The sequence below is a fragment of the Protomyctophum bolini genome, assembly GCF_963924005.1.
Source record: "Protomyctophum bolini genome assembly, chromosome: 16".
Taxonomy (NCBI): Eukaryota; Metazoa; Chordata; class Actinopteri; order Myctophiformes; family Myctophidae; genus Protomyctophum; species Protomyctophum bolini.
The window spans coordinates 28,885,817-28,902,958 of NC_137877.1; the positions used below are offsets into that span (position 1 = coordinate 28,885,817).

At 38.6% G+C, this 17,142-nt stretch overlaps 1 protein-coding gene across 1 annotated transcript; it reads right to left on the reverse strand.

Annotated features, from left to right (window-relative positions):
• Positions 1-2,009: 2,009 nt before the first annotated feature.
• Positions 2,010-12,443, reverse strand: tank (TRAF family member-associated NFKB activator). The gene is made up of 8 exons (XM_080786425.1): positions 12,287-12,443; positions 10,541-10,682; positions 9,856-9,967; positions 9,515-9,615; positions 7,061-7,125; positions 6,855-6,973; positions 3,099-3,514; positions 2,010-2,511 (listed from the first exon to the last, which is right to left on the reverse strand). The coding sequence occupies exons 2-8, from the start codon at positions 10,637-10,639 to the stop codon at positions 2,329-2,331; spliced, it is 1,095 nt and encodes a 364-aa protein (XP_080642551.1). The 5' UTR covers positions 10,640-10,682; positions 12,287-12,443; the 3' UTR covers positions 2,010-2,328.
• Between the last annotated feature and the right edge of the window lie 4,699 nt (positions 12,444-17,142).

The following is a 17,142-nucleotide window of genomic DNA, read 5'->3' on the forward strand; positions in this document are numbered from 1 at the left end:
CCCTCTCCTCTCCTCCGCAATCTGTCACCATTCAGTGGACTAGAGCTGCCTCAAATGCTGCTCTCCACAAATGAGATGGATAATTAGTTGCCCCACACGAATACTGCACTCTTCTCACCCCTGATTGCTTTCACCTTTTTGCTCCTGGCAATTTTGACACCTTGTAATCAGCCCTGCTGCTGCTCCATTTCAATCCATATCCTACCCCCCCCCCCCCCCCCCCCCCCCCCCCCATCTTTCATTTTTTTATTTTGCTCAAGCCATTTCGTAACATTCCTACCACTTCCAACAAAAATCTGAAATAAGATGTCCCCAGCTTCAAGCTAAAAGATGGCAACAACTCCTCAGCTCTAACCACATTCAACCTGGCATCGCTATTTTTCAAAACACCCAATACAAGTTCATAAGGCAAGCTTGTAGATCAGCTATTTTTAAGTATAAAATAGGTATAAGTTGTTAAAGTGGCCTTTTCCTGGCCTGCTTGCATTTCTTTACTAAGAAGTGAGCAAAGAATTATCTTAAAAATTGATGAGAAAAAAAATGAGAAAAAAACACAGGCCTAGCTGTCAGTGCGACTTTCCTTTTCCAAATAACAAGGAATGACAACATAATTATGTGCAAGCAGCTGTTCGTGATCCCAGAGAGAAAAGCATGCAGGCTGCACAATGTTCAACTTCACATATTAATCATTAGGGATAGTTTTTGTTTTGTGTTATCAAGATTCAGAATAAATTCTCCCCCTTAATGTACACAATGTCATATGAGATGTGGAATTCTGGCATTTGTTTATCCAAAATAAACATGCATTATGCTTAACATTGAAATTGACAGACTAATATTCAGCTTTGTCGGCACAGAGAACAAGATGTTTCTTTTTATTTTATTTTTCCAATCTTTTGCCATCCTCATCATATGTTGTGATACGATTCGGTGCAATAATAAAGACAATTGCTAATTCCTCTTTTTTCTTTTTTAGTTTAAAGTTATTTTTGTAAAACCGATGCAATTTAACTGCTCAGTTGAACAGATCAATGCAATTTAAATTTGATAAATTGTAGTTGAATATCGGAAATACCCAATAATGCCCAACGCGTGCAAAACAGAACAGAGGAGAAAAAAAGCATAGACTGTTTGCAGTCTTCACACCAGCTCATCTACTCAGCACAAGTGTTACCAGCCCATAGCTAAGGGGCTGCAAGGTCCTCTCTGCACAGCAATGTGTTTCGATACACATATTGTCCCTATGTCCTTAACACATCATCACACAAGATAGTGAAAATCATTGCAATTGTTTGCAAAGCTGTGAATAAATATTGCAGAAGTCAAAAGCTGTTGCTAATACTCAGAAAACTAAGGCTTGGACAAACAAAAGAGACGGATGCTACAGGATATCGCTATCACACACTGAGCGCATAGACTATAGTCAGCTTTTAAAGAATTTCTGGACAAACGTGCAGAAACATGTGAATATGTGAACATATGGCATAATAACTTTTAAATTGATTTAATTAAATGGGATTATTTTCATCTCTGTGCTAAGAATGCCATACAGATGATCCAAATTAGAATACAAAAATAGTCTACAGCTTGGTATTCTACCGGTGCAAATTCTGGTGATTTGTTACTAATCAGCACGTGTAAAACATGTTAGAATGCCACCAAAATTCTAAATTCTATTCTAAAAAATAAAAAAATCATTTGTACTGTGTGTAAAATATATCTACTGAATTATGTTGAGATAAATAAAAAAAAGAGAAGGTAATATAATATACTGTATATATCCCATTTCAACAATAATATATAAATTATATAAATCACAAAACTTACATTTCCAAAGTGAGCTCATTCTCCTGTAGAACTCAGATTGAAGATCTCCCTGGAACATATGCATTAATATATTTTGAGTCCTTAAGAATTAGAATTAAAAAATCTTCGATTAAAACAAAATTATCATACAAACCGTTATTGTTGTATATGACATGGGTGAATATAACAAAAAAGTACATTCATGACAAGAATAAATGATTTTTTTATTACACTATTACATATTTAACATACTGCGGATAATCACTTTAGAGTACAATCTCAGAGAAATATGTAAAAACAAAATAAAAAAATAAAGGTCGGGAAAGTGTACCATTCAACAGAAATTAAATAAATTGATTGACAGTGGTTTCAAGTCTTATTGTAAAAAGGCAGTGTCGTTTGAAAACCAGTACAGCGCATGTACTTCATGGCGGACAACAAAGGCATGAATAAACCATGAATATACAGTAAATATTAGGAGGCACCGTTGCATCGGCCAGCCAGTGAGTGTCTCCTTCAGTGTCAATTGCTGGCTTCACTCTTTTGAGAAAAATGGGAATAGAGATGGCTGTTCATGGACTCCTGAGGAACCACCGCGTGGCAGAAAGCACATTTGTCACGGCTGCTGCTCTGCGCTATCTCCAGCTCCGTCCCCATGTCAGCTGGATGCGCCCCAGCCTCACACAGCTCAGGGCTCCAGAGAGGCTGTAGAATGGGACGCAAAACACACAATGTGCTTTATCATTTATACATTTAACAATACTTACACTCACCTACTGAAGAGTATGCCGGACCACTTGGCCTTTAAATTGAAGTATCTGTTGCTTTAAGGAATACGTACAAGATGTGTCCTCTGTGAACCCACTTCATGCACAGAAATATTCAACAGTGAAGGCACAGAGACTCATTCTCAAGTGATTAATTATCTTACCATTTATCACTTTCTAGAGACTGGCTAATGAGTTCATCCAACCTATGAAACTTCTAACACACGTAACTTCTATAATTGCACGTTTATATAACCCAAGAAAGGTACTGTACATTTGGGGATTTTTTAAATACCAATTATATTATTATACTTTTTTTTTTAATTAAATAAATAAACATAGAAAAAAGTAGAAGACAACAACTTTAGTAAGAAAAATGTTTAAACACATTAGCCCTAAAACACGTACGCACACTCCTTTTTCTTTCCATTTTTATCACACTCTCATTCTCATCCATTAGGGAAGACCATTCAGAAACGGACAATTTGCTACTACATTTCTCAGACCGTCTCCTGCGATTCTCACCTGTTGGGGTCCCCGTACACTCTCTTGGGAAAGCGAGGTGGGGGATGAAGTGGAGCGGGAGGAGGGCGACACAGGGTATGCGAAAGGCATAACCAGGTCTGCAGGCATTTCCTCAGTCACCGTGGCGGCAGCAGGCACCCCGTCAAGAGGCCGTTTCATGAGCACGGAAAGACCAACGTGTTTTTCTGGAGCACTATTTAGAAACTCGTACTCACTGTCCGCGGAGGGGGGAAACCTGACACTAAGTTTTGTAAGAGAGTCAACCAAGTCCCTGTCTTCAGGACTGGCGCCCCGGGACACCAGGGATGTGGGTGGGTGCGGGATGTCCACTGCTGACCTCAGGGCAGAAGGAAAGGGCCTCTCCGCTTGCTCCACTGTACCGTCCGTGCACTGGATAGGCATGGAAAAACGCTGGTCTATCAAATGGCAGGGGGAGAAAAAAACATGGTGTGTTTGTGATTAGATAAAAAGAACACTGACAGTGACATTCCATGATCTTTGGAAAATTGTCATGAGGGCATTCACACTTTTAAATGTATTTTTCACAACTTATTGAGGACTTCTCATAATCTCATAATACTTGAATATATTTTCACTTAATTATACAACTGGTAACCAGAGCGAATATCCTGCATTAATCAGTGGAATAATTAAATGGTATTTATCTGCTCATTCTATTTTCATACAGGTAGCTTTGCCAATGGTTCAAGAGCTGGTTCGGTCTGGCTTATTAGACTGGTTCAATCAGTCATAAATGTAGTGTTCTGGTTAAAAGTTTCAAAAATAAAATCAGGTAACAAGTAATTAACATTAACAACTAAAAATATTCAGCAGCAATTAAAGTAAATTAAGCCTTGGAAACTGATGCAAACAATTCTTTATAGTGTGTTATTACAATATCTGAAACAAAATATGGCAATATATATGTTGCTTGAAATAAGAAGGAGAAGTCGCACAGCTCATAGTCACAATGCAAAACCTTTTATTAGGTTACCAACGTTTCGGCAAACAAATTGGCTTCTTCAGGGTATGGGTATACCCTGAAGAAGGCATTTTGTTTGCTGAAACGTTGGTAACCTAATAAAAGGTTTTGCATCGTGACTACGAGCTGTGCGACCTCTCCTTCCTATTTCAAGTTTGTCTCCCGTGGTCAGCACCTCCCTACTATTGGTGTGCACTCCTACCTTCTTTGTTTGCTTTAATATATGTTGCTATCATAATGGCAAGAAGAAGGCAATTAATAAATTAAGACAGACCAGCAAAACCCTTAAAGTTGTAGTTCACCTAAAACATACAAATTACACACCCCATGAAGGCTTGAATTCATGGAGATTTTGTCGCATTTCTAAGCCAATAATAATTTGATTACCGGCGGAAAGATGTTAATGTCTCCGGTAGGAGACTCCGCAAGTCTCGTACTGGAGACGACTTTTGGGGTTGAACTACTCCTTTAAAAAGGTGTATAGGAATTTCCTTTAGAGAAATTGCAAAGAAAACCAATTGTCGCTGAGTTATCACTGGAGGTAATTTTGACAAGAAGAGGTCTGGCAGACCCAAAGCCACAACAGATTCACAAGACAATATTCTGGATTCCACAGCTTGTATGATACATTCAAGCACAGTGTAACACTGGTAAATCTCACTGGTAAAATATTCATTCCATGTTTAACAGGTCAAGTGGCAGTAAAAACGCCATTACTATGTATACGTATGTATATGTATGTTTATGACATGTATATATTGTATTGGGACCAGAGACAATGGCGTGGCTTTCTGACACTGAGCTGGACATATGACGACGATACACGAAAGAAGAAGATTGTATTCCATATCAGATCTATGTTTGTTAAAATTGATTGTGATGTTGTTTATGTCGTCTTCATAGTGCGGTATGGTCATCAGCCATGTTATTTTTTCTTTTTCTTTTATGGTTATGTTTTGTCTCCTTTTTTGTAAGTCTCTTGTTTTGTTTGTATGTTTTTGCTATTTTTTCAATATGTTAATTACTGGATATACATTCTTGAAATGCCTGTAAACCAAAAATCCTAAGTCCATTTCATCATTGCTATGATGGAAAAATAAGAAAAAGAGCCTTGCCTGGTCCAGGAAGCCCTACCAGTAGACTACTGAAGACTAGAAGGTCTTAGGAACCCATTAATCAAAACGTATTAGACATCTTCAGTTCATCTTCAGTTGATTGTATACAATTGCGGAGGTGAAAATATGGTTTCTCAGTGTGTAATATAAACATTCAAACTTGGAGGAGGAAGCATGATGGTCTGGAAGCCATAGTTGGCGACTTGCACAGAGTGACTCTCTGGCATCCTGAATCAAAGTGGCTTTTAACTACAGTGTTTTGCAGCGCCATTAAATACCCCTTGGTCCACGTCTATAGGTTTTCAACCGGTGATCCACCGACCCCTAGTGGTCTGCAGAGGTATTGCAGGTGGTCCCTGGCCATGCATTCGGAAAATATATTTTTCTATTGTTTCTTGTTTACATGAAAATTATAATATTTTGAGAGAGCATTTGGGCTGTCCTGTTTTATCCATGGAAAAAATACTTTGATGAATTCAAATGTGGCTGTATCCAACAGAAATGTTGCGCTTCTTGCCAAATGATATCCCTGCTCTTTACTGGTAATAACTAGATTTGATTTTGTCCAGCTCATGAATGTAGCCTGTTATAGCGTGATTAGTGAGTAACAAGGTAGAACATTAACCCATGGAATGGTGCATGAACCCCCAGGACCATTGTGTCAGGTGGGTCTATGAATATGATGGGCACACCCAACACAATAGTGGTGGTCCCCAGGTTGCTCTTAGTCAGGATGGTGGTCCCTGGGTCAAAATCAGTTGAAAACCCCTGGAATAGTTGGTCAGTGGTTCAACCTAACCTGCAATGACCCCAAAAAGACCTCCAGGCTATGATGAAATGTCCATGGTAGAAAAGAACAAGTCAGTAGGCCTCAAATCATGGAATGGCTATTATATTATTATATAGCAGTCTTCAGGCGAAACCCCATGAAGCTGGTTTGGTGAAAGCAAAGCAACCTAGAAATGCAACAAATTTGTGTGAACTTCTGCTACAGTACTGGGAAGAACTTTCTGAAAAACTTTCTGCACATACTGTTATATTGAATGCGCAAAAGATGGCTAAAGTACCTGAGTAGATGAGTCAAAACATTTAATTACATTTAGTTTAAAGAAAACAATTTCTGGATTTATTGTTCATCTCCAAATGTGTATTTGTTCTATGAGTAGGCTATAGTGAGACATTATTATACTCAACAAAAAATTGAAAAATGTGTTATTTAGATCGGTAGAGTGTGTATGTGTGTGTGTGTATATACTGTATATATATATAAGGAAGGAACACGTTATTCCGACAAGTTCCTTTCCCCTCCATCAGGCACCCCAGCTGGCAAGGGGGGGGTAGTTTAGAGACCAGGATTACTGCATGTTTTTTGTGAGGGTACCTACTCTAGGGGACACGGAGAGAACATGCAAACTCCACACAGAAAGGCCCTTTCACCAACCCCACCTAGGGTATGGGCACTGCTAACGCGGAGGAGGGAACATGCCCCCCAGCGCCTGAATCGAACCCAGGACCTTCTAGCTGTGAGGCGACAGCACTACAGACTGTGCCACCGTGCTTAACTCAACATATTTTCTCTTAGAATAATTACATTTAAAAAATAACTGGATTCGGACTCAGGTCTTGTGCAACTGGCAGAAAAATAAACTTTAACATTACCATTTGATGTATCGTTTCCCCCATGAATTCTTTTCAAGTGGTCTTTTTGTCTTCTTGTTAAAGACCGTATCTGCTGGAATTTCCCTTGAATTGCTTCAAATACCTCAAGCATATCTTTACTGAGAAACAAAGAAAGAAGAATGAGGGGAAAAAGAAGCTGTAATATATATAAGCATGACTGGAGGCTGCACTTAAATGTGACATACTTGTCAATACTGCTGTTTACTGGTAATTTATTTGGAGCAACCACAGCAGTTTCTGTATTCTCCGTCTGAAAAAACAGACATATTACATTCAGAGACTCAAAGAGGACTGACTTAAAACTACATTCAAATTCAGATTACTCACAAGTGCAATAAAGTGTTGGCTGCAGTGCACACTCATTCAAAACGACTGATTTCCACAAAATAATATTTTTACAATACAATAAAGCTGACACTCAGCTGTTGAAACATGACGCCTACAGTGGCATTATCCTCTAGCACCATCTGTTGATGTAACACAGAACTTACTCTTGGCCACTGAATAATTCTAGTGAGAATGTTCTATTACAGAAGCATCTTCCTTCTGTTATCATGTGTTCACTTCAATCATTAGACAAGTGAAGGTGTACAGGGAACATTTTGTAACACTTGCAATGCATCCCATGTCTAAAATGCATTATAAATATACTTATAAGGCATTATAATCACAGTATAACTGTAGTTATAAGAACTCATAACACATTATAAAGCATATTGTAATTACTTATAAGGTCAAGCATTATAATATTTCATAATTGCGGCTGGGCACCCATATAACATTTTCTTCCATAGTTGTAATACATTAAAATAATATAATATTATGATAAAATAATCATCTAATAGTGGTCGAGCTTTGCTGCCAAATGTGAGAAAATAATAAGAAAAAAAACACATTGATCCTTGTGACATGCAGCACTGAATCTTTGACAACTGTGAATAAGGTTTAAGATCAGAGACACAAGGAGGAGCAGGTTTGACTTTGAAGCATCTGAGAGACTTTTAAGTTAAAGAACCGTACCAATGTCAATAAATGTCATTGTCCATTGTCAACATCTGCAACATAGTTTACAAAAAAATACTTTTTTTGTTGTTGCATTTTGGTCTAATGTTACAGAATGCACCAGAAAATGTTTGTCAATGTAACTCACTGTATCATTCAAGCTACATGTCAAGATCAAAATGCAGGGAACAATTTCAGGCGGATTGATACATCAATGACTGTAATACAATAATTTTAGATAAAATAAACAGATAGTTTAGTAATTTTGAATTACCCATACCTAGCAACTTTAAAGTCTTGAGTGTTTGTCTACAATGTTTCAACATAGATGACTATTGAATGATGTTTAAAAATGTATGCGGTGATCTACAAAAAGCACACCCGTGTGAACTGTGAAGTGAGGAGCGCTCTTATCATCGTACATCATCATGGCGTAACATGTCGATTTGCTTGTCCACATGACGTAAATTATCCATTCATTGTCAATGGGAATTTAATGTTTGTGTAAGACGAAGATCTACACTAATAGCTGAATATAGCAGGGGCTAGCGCCCCTCAAAAATATACACTGCACGTATGTGCCCAAATCTCTGCTAATGCCTAGAAGTCTTAATTAGATTGGTATGGTCCTTTAATAATGCAACCTTAAACAGCGATTAATCAAAAATAAAGCAGGAATGATGTCTGAAAAAAGTGCAGTATAGCTACTGTGTTCAATAATGTACTGTTTTTGTTAAACATAGGAATAGCTGCACGGTCGGCAAGGATACAATTATTTGTGGGACATCACATTTTGGTAATTAAAGGAGAATTCCATACTAAAAGGCTTTCTTACCTTTCTTTGTAGTTGTTACGTCCCCATCAAAGAGGTCCAGGTGTTATTTTGTGCAAAAGCTCCTTATTGGCCATTTCCCCTACCATAAGCCATGGTCAATGAATTGCATTGAATTGAATGGGATGTATGGGGTGTTGTGCTAATTTGCTTATTTCAAAAGCTCAAAATTAATTTTTCCTCTCTTCATAATGTAAATAATAACCCAAGCGGCACACTTTACTACTTATTTCGATGGAAATAAGCGAATTAGCACAACACCCCATACATCCCATTCAATTTAATGCAATTCATTTAGGGCTTATGGTAGGGGAAATAGCCAATAAGGAGCTTTTGCACAAAATAACACCTGGACCTCTTTGATGGGGACGTAACAACTACAAAGAAAGGTAAGAAAGCCTTTTAGTATGGAATTCTCCTTTAATGTGCATGTGTGTACGTGAACAAGCATGTATGTATGTATGCACTATGCAAGCAGTTGCAGAAGGTATCAGAATTTGAAATTATGACCAATATCCGATTATTTGCCAATACCGATACTGACCGATTCCGATATTACACGGATTGTGCTGCCTTCAAACATTAGAAATACACGAAACAAAAGCGACAGAGCCATTGACAGTCACATTATTATTGTGACCGTCATATTATCAATATCTGTGAAAATAATCTGGATTAATTTTAGACCGATCCGATACCAATATGGCATTTTTATGGCCAATATGGCCGATTTCGATATGCTACTACACTACAGATTATATTTGTGCATCACTAATTAATAATTATACTACAAAGTTAAACATACCAGTACTTTCCTAAAAGGGGCAGGGCAATCAAGCAGATGGTTGGAAGGGAACAAAGTCTCTTCTTCCCGTTTTCTTGAAGCTGGTTCACATTTCATTTCTCCTTTGAATTCAAGGAGAGTGTAAATTAACCAACAATCACATAAGGTCCCAAGACAACACATGCTATAAACATTTATCACCCAGAACCCACAATGTACTGCATTTAAGAATATTATGTCAGGACAGGATGCACTCACTATTATGGATCAATATGTACAGTACACCGACAGTTTATACCCTCAGAGCTAAATTCATATTCAGACAATTTCACTTTGTGAAACAGTTCATCTGTATCACTAACCTGAATGCTGCTTTGTTGCCGACATCAAACGAGTTTTAAGATTTGAAATCATCTCCTGTTGTTCCTCTATCTGCCTCTGAAGCAATTGAGTGTATCGCTCATAATATTCAGTCTGTAAAGATTAGACTTCAGTAACATTTCATGCACAGTGTAAACACTACAGGATCTAAGCATGGCCATAGCTACCAGGTCTAGGAACAGGAAGTACAAATGTCATATTTATTTTACATAATAATTCCCTGGCACTGGCAGGTAATGATTATGTTTGTTGCTGTTCATAAAAAAACACATTTCCTGAAAATATGACTGATGATGACAAAAACAATGAAATTGGGAAATGAGCAACTGGGGCTCTATTTCTACTGGTTGGAGTCTGGTTGCTTTGAAAATAGCTGTATATATATGTGATGATTGCTTTTTTTGCATAGAAGTGTAGCCTACAGTACATTTGTACATTTGAAAATGGAGGACCCTGATGTAAACAAGTCTTAGTGCTTTTTCTGGTTTTATCCTTTCATATTTATCCTTTGTATTGACCTGTACTTTCGTTGATTGAATCAATCAATCAATCTACAAGCTCACACACATGCATTGTGATACAATGCTTTGTGGAGGAAGTAAGGAACACAGTGTTAATGTAATTAATATAGGCCTACACATATATACAAATATGTATTTGTTTTACCACTTGCTGTAGTTCCTTTTTGGCATTGTCTTTCTCAATGGAGGCCTGGCGATAAGCTTCAAAAGCTTTATTGAGCTGATCACCCATGTTCCTCTCCATGCCTTGTGTTCCACAATCATTACTGATGCAGCAGACATGAGCCCTGTACGTGTGACACGACAAAACAAAACAGTGTTATTACCAGTGTTACTACCTCAAGGAGGGCTTGGCAATAAATATATATTAATATTATGATTTTGTACTATATGACATAAGTGTTGTTTTTCCTTATTTTATAATTCAAAATATTTTTGTTATTTTGTTTCGTTTATATAGGCCTACCATGTATGTGATACAGACATTCAAATATTTAGTTGACTTGTTACTGTAGGGCTTCAATTAACCTTCTCTACTGCCTGCTGAATAACTGTTATTTTTACTTGTGCATTATTGTTATTGCAGAATTAAATACTGTATATACAGTATAGTATTTGTTCAAAATTGTGATTGACTCTGTAATTCTGAGTTTTTAGATGCAACATTCAAGTTCAAGGTTCAAGGTTCAAGGTCTTTATTAATGTCCCAGAAGGGCAATTAGGTTACAGCAAGAGTAGTGGTTTAAAACCAAACAATACAATGCAAGTGAAGTTCCATACACGTTTTCTTGGGGGGCTTATTGTACAGACAACTTATTGCACTCTGGTGTAACAGGTGGACTGGAGCAACAAAAACAAGTTTGACAGTGTGTGTCCATTTAGAAGTAACAACAATGTAGGTGATTCTATATATTTAATTTCAAGTGGTCTAACCTATATATTTTTAAGCTTTGAGAATGGTAGCTCCAATCGGAACCTCTCCCTCCTCTGTACAGTTCCGAACAGAGGGAGAGGTTCCAAATGGGAAACTTGTCACACTGACCCCTTTTCCACCGGTTGGTTCCCAATGAGAACCGGTTCAGTTCTTTTTGTTTTTTAGTCCATGAGCCAGAGCTCATGGACTGGTGGGCAAACTATACCCTATATTAAATTGTTTATATGATCAATACAAGTAAATTAATACATGATAACCCTTCCACAGTAGTAGCTTTTTCATATTTTTGATTTCCCTACATAATGCCTCATTTGCATATTTAAAAATGTAAAAATTTGTAATACAATAAATCAACTGGGGAAGTTTCATGGTGATAACAATCTAATATAGGTATGGTTTTGCTCAATTCATAATTAACGTTTCAATTTTGGAGCTCTGGCTCATGGACTAAAAACCAAAAAGAACTGAACCGGTTCCCATTGGGAACCAACCGGTGGAAAAAGGGCCACTGTATTCTCAAAGGTGCTTTGGAGCGGCTGTGGAGGACAGGACACTGATGTGAATATTCAGGTGCTACGTTGGCAAAACATGACAAACATACATTGCTGTTGTTCGTGAATAATTGCTTCATCCCAACTCACTACTGTACAGTTGGATTGCTGTCACAGGTAGGCTATTCAGACCTGATTCAGACACGCCAATGCAAGTGCGCCAGCGCCACCATGTTGCAACAACCGTAGCTAGACAGTAGACTAGTCTACTTAGGCTATACATGGGCTGCAAAAGTTTATTTTCAACAATGTACCGAACCACGTATATGCCCACATTTCTAGTACTTACCCAAAACGACTCGATACAGTTCCGTGTCATTTTTTTTAAGTGTGAACACTAAAAAAGGTGACGGTAGCCCATTCAAGAGCATACTTCTATAACAATACAAAGCGAGTATCTCCTTACCTTCATTCGAATAACGTCAAAATATTGCTTGATAGCACGACATCTTCTCATTCTTCAAACTGCCAACAAAGTTACGAAACACAGGGGAGGATATGGTGTGTTTCGTACAAATGTACATTTTACAGTCCTGTTGAGTTTGGGAACTTCCCTCGGGGAATCCCCCCGTTCTGTAGACTTCCGCCTTATGCGATCTGACCAATCAGCTTTTAGATTGAGAGTTCGCATTGGGTGGCTGAGGGTTCTTCTTTCTGCCTACACGTCTGTAGTATTAACAAGTTCCAAATTCCAATATTTTAGACTTAGGTTGTGCTGCACTTCTGCTTGTGCAATATTGAATATTCAAATGATTGACATTTCCCCCTGTATTCAATAATTACATTTCCTATTCTTCAGGACTGGCAGTCTGGTCTGGCACTGGGAGATCAGCAAGCCACGGTTTTGATAGATCTTATCATCTTGCAGTGCACTGTCTTGCTAGATACTATATGGGGCTGGGCCATATTATATGCCTCCCTTATGCAGTTGACGTTACAGATGAATACTAGGCCTAATCTATGTTTAATCTGCAAAACATCTTTACTTGCTATATTTCCTCTTAGTTGCAATCTCCCATAATGACCATCTGAAGAATAACTGAAGAAAGAACTATGAAGGGCCATCATGATCTGCAACTGGCCTTTTTAGAGGTGATGTGCTGATATATCTTTTGTAGGCTCGCTTGTTATTGCAGTTATAAAAAAAAAACAACGTATAGATACCCATGCAAAGAAATAATCAATAAGGCAAATATAATTAGTTTATATTATAGCCTAATCTTTATGCATATTTGTCGTTTTATCCTACTTTATTAAATCAAAAGGATAAAGTAGCCTGCCTGTTATACATGCATATTGCACCAGCATTCATCTATTCTACTACACTGCATTGCAGCTTTAGGTAGTAGTATGTGTAAGGTATACCAGAAATGATGCTTTGTGCCAAATTGTACAACCTGCTTTCAGAAATATAGGTAGCCTACTTATGCTGAATGAATATGTATGAATGCATGACATCATGGTGTTCTACTACAGTAGAACTGTGCCATTTTATGAACGTATTGCTGAAGAATAATTATTCTAATAAAAATCAATTATAAATGCATTAGGCTACATGGATGACCAATAGATGGCAGCTAAGCAACTTCCTCAGTGAGTATCCTGTTTACATTCTTCTGCAAGTCAATTAAATTAATTTAATTAAAGGACCAAGCAGTCCTGAAAGGACTTGGTCCTTCATTGTTTTTGTAGTTTTTCTTCTTCCGCCAAAAATAGCAGTTCTGGCTGAACCGTGCAGTCGGTTTTCGCGAAATTTGGAGATATGGTAGAGGGCCATGCCAAACGGTGAGGATGAGAAGCCCACAACCATTGGCCAAAGGGTGGCGCTATATTGAAAATGCAAACTTTGACCACGAATAGCTCATGAACCGTTTGGCCGTCAGCAATGAAACCTTGACACACATATGCGTCTCCTCATGCCGAACAAGTGTTGTTGCTCTTACTTTTGACCTCTGACCTCTAGATCACCCGCCATTTTGAATGATATGAAAATCAATTAAAATGCATCTCCTCCCAGGATATTTGATCAAAATGCACGAATACGCACCTATACGGACATGGGAAAGTATAGTATGTTTTTTTAAGTGAAAGAATGAAGGTTTTATGAGCCAATGAAAATTGCAGTTTTGTGAAAATTCTTCTTTTGTCCCTAATACATACATGCAGCGTCATATGCTTTTGCAACTTTACAGTATGGTAGAGGGTCATGCCAAATAGAACTGAAACCAGCCATAAAAAATCACACCCGTGTGAACTGAGTTTTGCTTGGAGTGGTTGCACCACTCAAAAAACATGAACAGCAAATACACTGTAATAATGAATAATGGACCAGGACCCAAATAATTGTCATCACAAACACTGAATGATTCTGCTGTTAACAATAGAATGATGTCATTTAGACCACATGGTCTAGTGGTTAAGAGATTGGACTTTTACGCGGGAGCCCCGAGTTCGAATCCTGGGTGTTACATTGGTGCCGTGACCCTGATCAGGTTTCCCAGTGGGAGGAGGTCAAAAGGGAGGGGAGTGTAGCAGTGGCTCAGAGCCTCTGCCTGATGATCTCAAAAGTCTAATATCTCCCCTGGTCCAGAGGGATATCCTGTTGGTCTAGTCTAGTGGTTAAGATGTTAGGCTTTCATGCGGGAGGCCCGAATTCGAATCCTGTAGGTCTGTTTGAGTGCTTATGCGTTGGTACTCAAAGTAGATTTGCTTATTGCCTTCTTGAATGATTTTGCTGTTAACAATACAACATGAGTCTTGAGTCATGAGCATGAGTCTTCAAGAATGCTGCCCCTCACATTCACACCCCAGTTCTTATATGTAACAGTTCTTACATCTCTACACTGTCCTCCCTATAAATACCTTGCATTATTCTCTGCCTGTACCTTAAATTTGTTCTTGCTGCCTTTGCATGGCCAGAAGGGGGAGATGGTGGAACTCCTGACTGACACATTCATTTCCTTTCTTTCAAACAGATGATGGTACTGGATCCCATCCCCATCCCACTTTTTTCCCCTCTTTTTACCATGTTTTTTCTTAAGCTGAACTGAGTTATAGGGTAAGATAAGATAAAATATATTGCACTGGGACGAGGTTTATATTTTAACTCTGATACAAGACCTAGAAGCATGCTGTCTCAAACCCTAAATCTGTATACCGGTAGTTGTCTCTAGCACACTAAACAAAGAGAGAGCTCAAAGCAAGATAACTAAATAAGCCATTGCTGATTTTCTGTCTCCAGTCTCAGTCTTTTGTTAGTGGTCAGGAAGGTCATTGTGTTGCTGGTCTGGAACAGTGGGGCTCCCGTGGTCTGGCTCCTCAGACCCTAGGGAGTAGGGAGTCTTCTTCTGAGAGTCGTGCCCAGTGCCCACAGAGGTTGTCATCCATGACCCTCACAGACATTCCAGCATCCACCTCTTCCCCTGCTGGGGGTGACCTAAACATCCAGATTGTCTCAAACATCCCCAATTCAGATAAAAGCTGTGGAAGTTTCTCAAAGGAAGGGGACAAGAGGCCTTAAGATCTTAAGTTCTAAGGACGTCTGGTTCACTTTGACCTTATGATTTATGACAGGCTGAGGTCAACTTTGTCTTGTAGTTCTTCCCATGTAAAAAATCACACCTGTGTGAAGTGAGGGGCGCTAATATATTAAAGTCTAACTCATGTTGATTAGGTAATGGTGATGTAAAACAAACTGTGACAAAACAACATTAAATTCTCTTTTTAATGGCATTTAATGTTCATATTTAGGGACAAGATGACGTACATTTTCCCTTCATTGTCAATGGCGTTTTTAAAACAAACATTGAACTAAAGCCAAACATTAAACATCCTTCATTGTCAATAGCGTTTTTTGTCTGTCTGTCTGATCATACATCTGCTGCTATGCTCGCGCACCTTTATATCTTATCTCAGGTATTTTGTGTAAATATGTTAATATGATATTTTTTCACTTCTGTAAACAATAAAGCTGATACTGATTCTGTCATGAATGTCTGTTTCTGTCCCGGGACCAGGTTTTTGTTGGTGCGCCACGTTGTCAGGTTCTGAGCCTCCTCCCTGTATGCGGCTTCATCCTTGTCTGATTTAAGACCATTGGCCGTTGCAAACTTAACAATAGTGTTTGAGTCATGTGTGAAGACTGCGTAAAGGAAGACTGCACAGAAGACTGCTGTGCTCGGTGCTCAGGGTGAGGGTGAAGGATGTGTGCTTGCCCAGTTTGACAGTTTGGGGGCGGTTGATGAGGACTAGTCACTATAGTCCAAGATGAGGAGTCTTGGACTAGTCATGAATTTGTTGACCAGCTTGATGTATGATGGTTAAGCCATTAAGCTGTAGTAAACAAAGAGCACGCTGATGAAGTTGTATGTTGTGTCTGCAACTGTCTGTATACTACAGGAATTTGATTGTCCACTCAAATGCAATGCCCCCTCCCGCTCCGTCAGGTGATGCTTATGCTAACTTAATATCCCCAAGGCAAAGAAACAAACCTGTGGTGACAGGGCTTTCTCAGTTACTGCCCCCACCCTGGAACTCACTTCCAGCTCACATCAAAGCTGCCCTCACCGTCGCCACGTTTAAAACCACACTCAAAACCCACCTTTTCAGACTCGCTTCCCCTATACACACACACGCACGCGGCACACACACGCGCACGCACGCACACACACACACACACACACACACACACACACACACACACACACACACACACACACACACACACACACACACACACACACACACACACACACACACACACACACACACGCAAGATCATGCACAAACACATTATGGGATTCCACAAGTGAAGAGAGGACATTGGTTTCTTTTAAAGAATTAGCTTACCTTTTATAGAATTTAAGTTTCATTGTGGTGTATTTATTCCATTGTGGATAATAAAGGCATCTAATCTAATCTAATTTAATCTACCTAATTCAAATCCCCCTTTTCTACCATCTATGGACCTCTATGACTCACAATAACACATACTGTAATTGATTCCACAACTAGAGAAACACCTGTAATAAAAGCTTACATTTCGACATTGCTATTAACATAATTTCCGTCTCTTGCAGTGTGAGAATAACAACACTTAAACATACAAGACCACTACATTAAAATGACATTTAATTTGTTATATTGATAACAAACATTTTAAATAAATTAAAAGTAAAACAGGACTTTGTTACCTTAACATCTATTATTATCATCAGTAATTTTGTTCTATGTTGCCACTTACAATAGCCTGGATCTGCACGA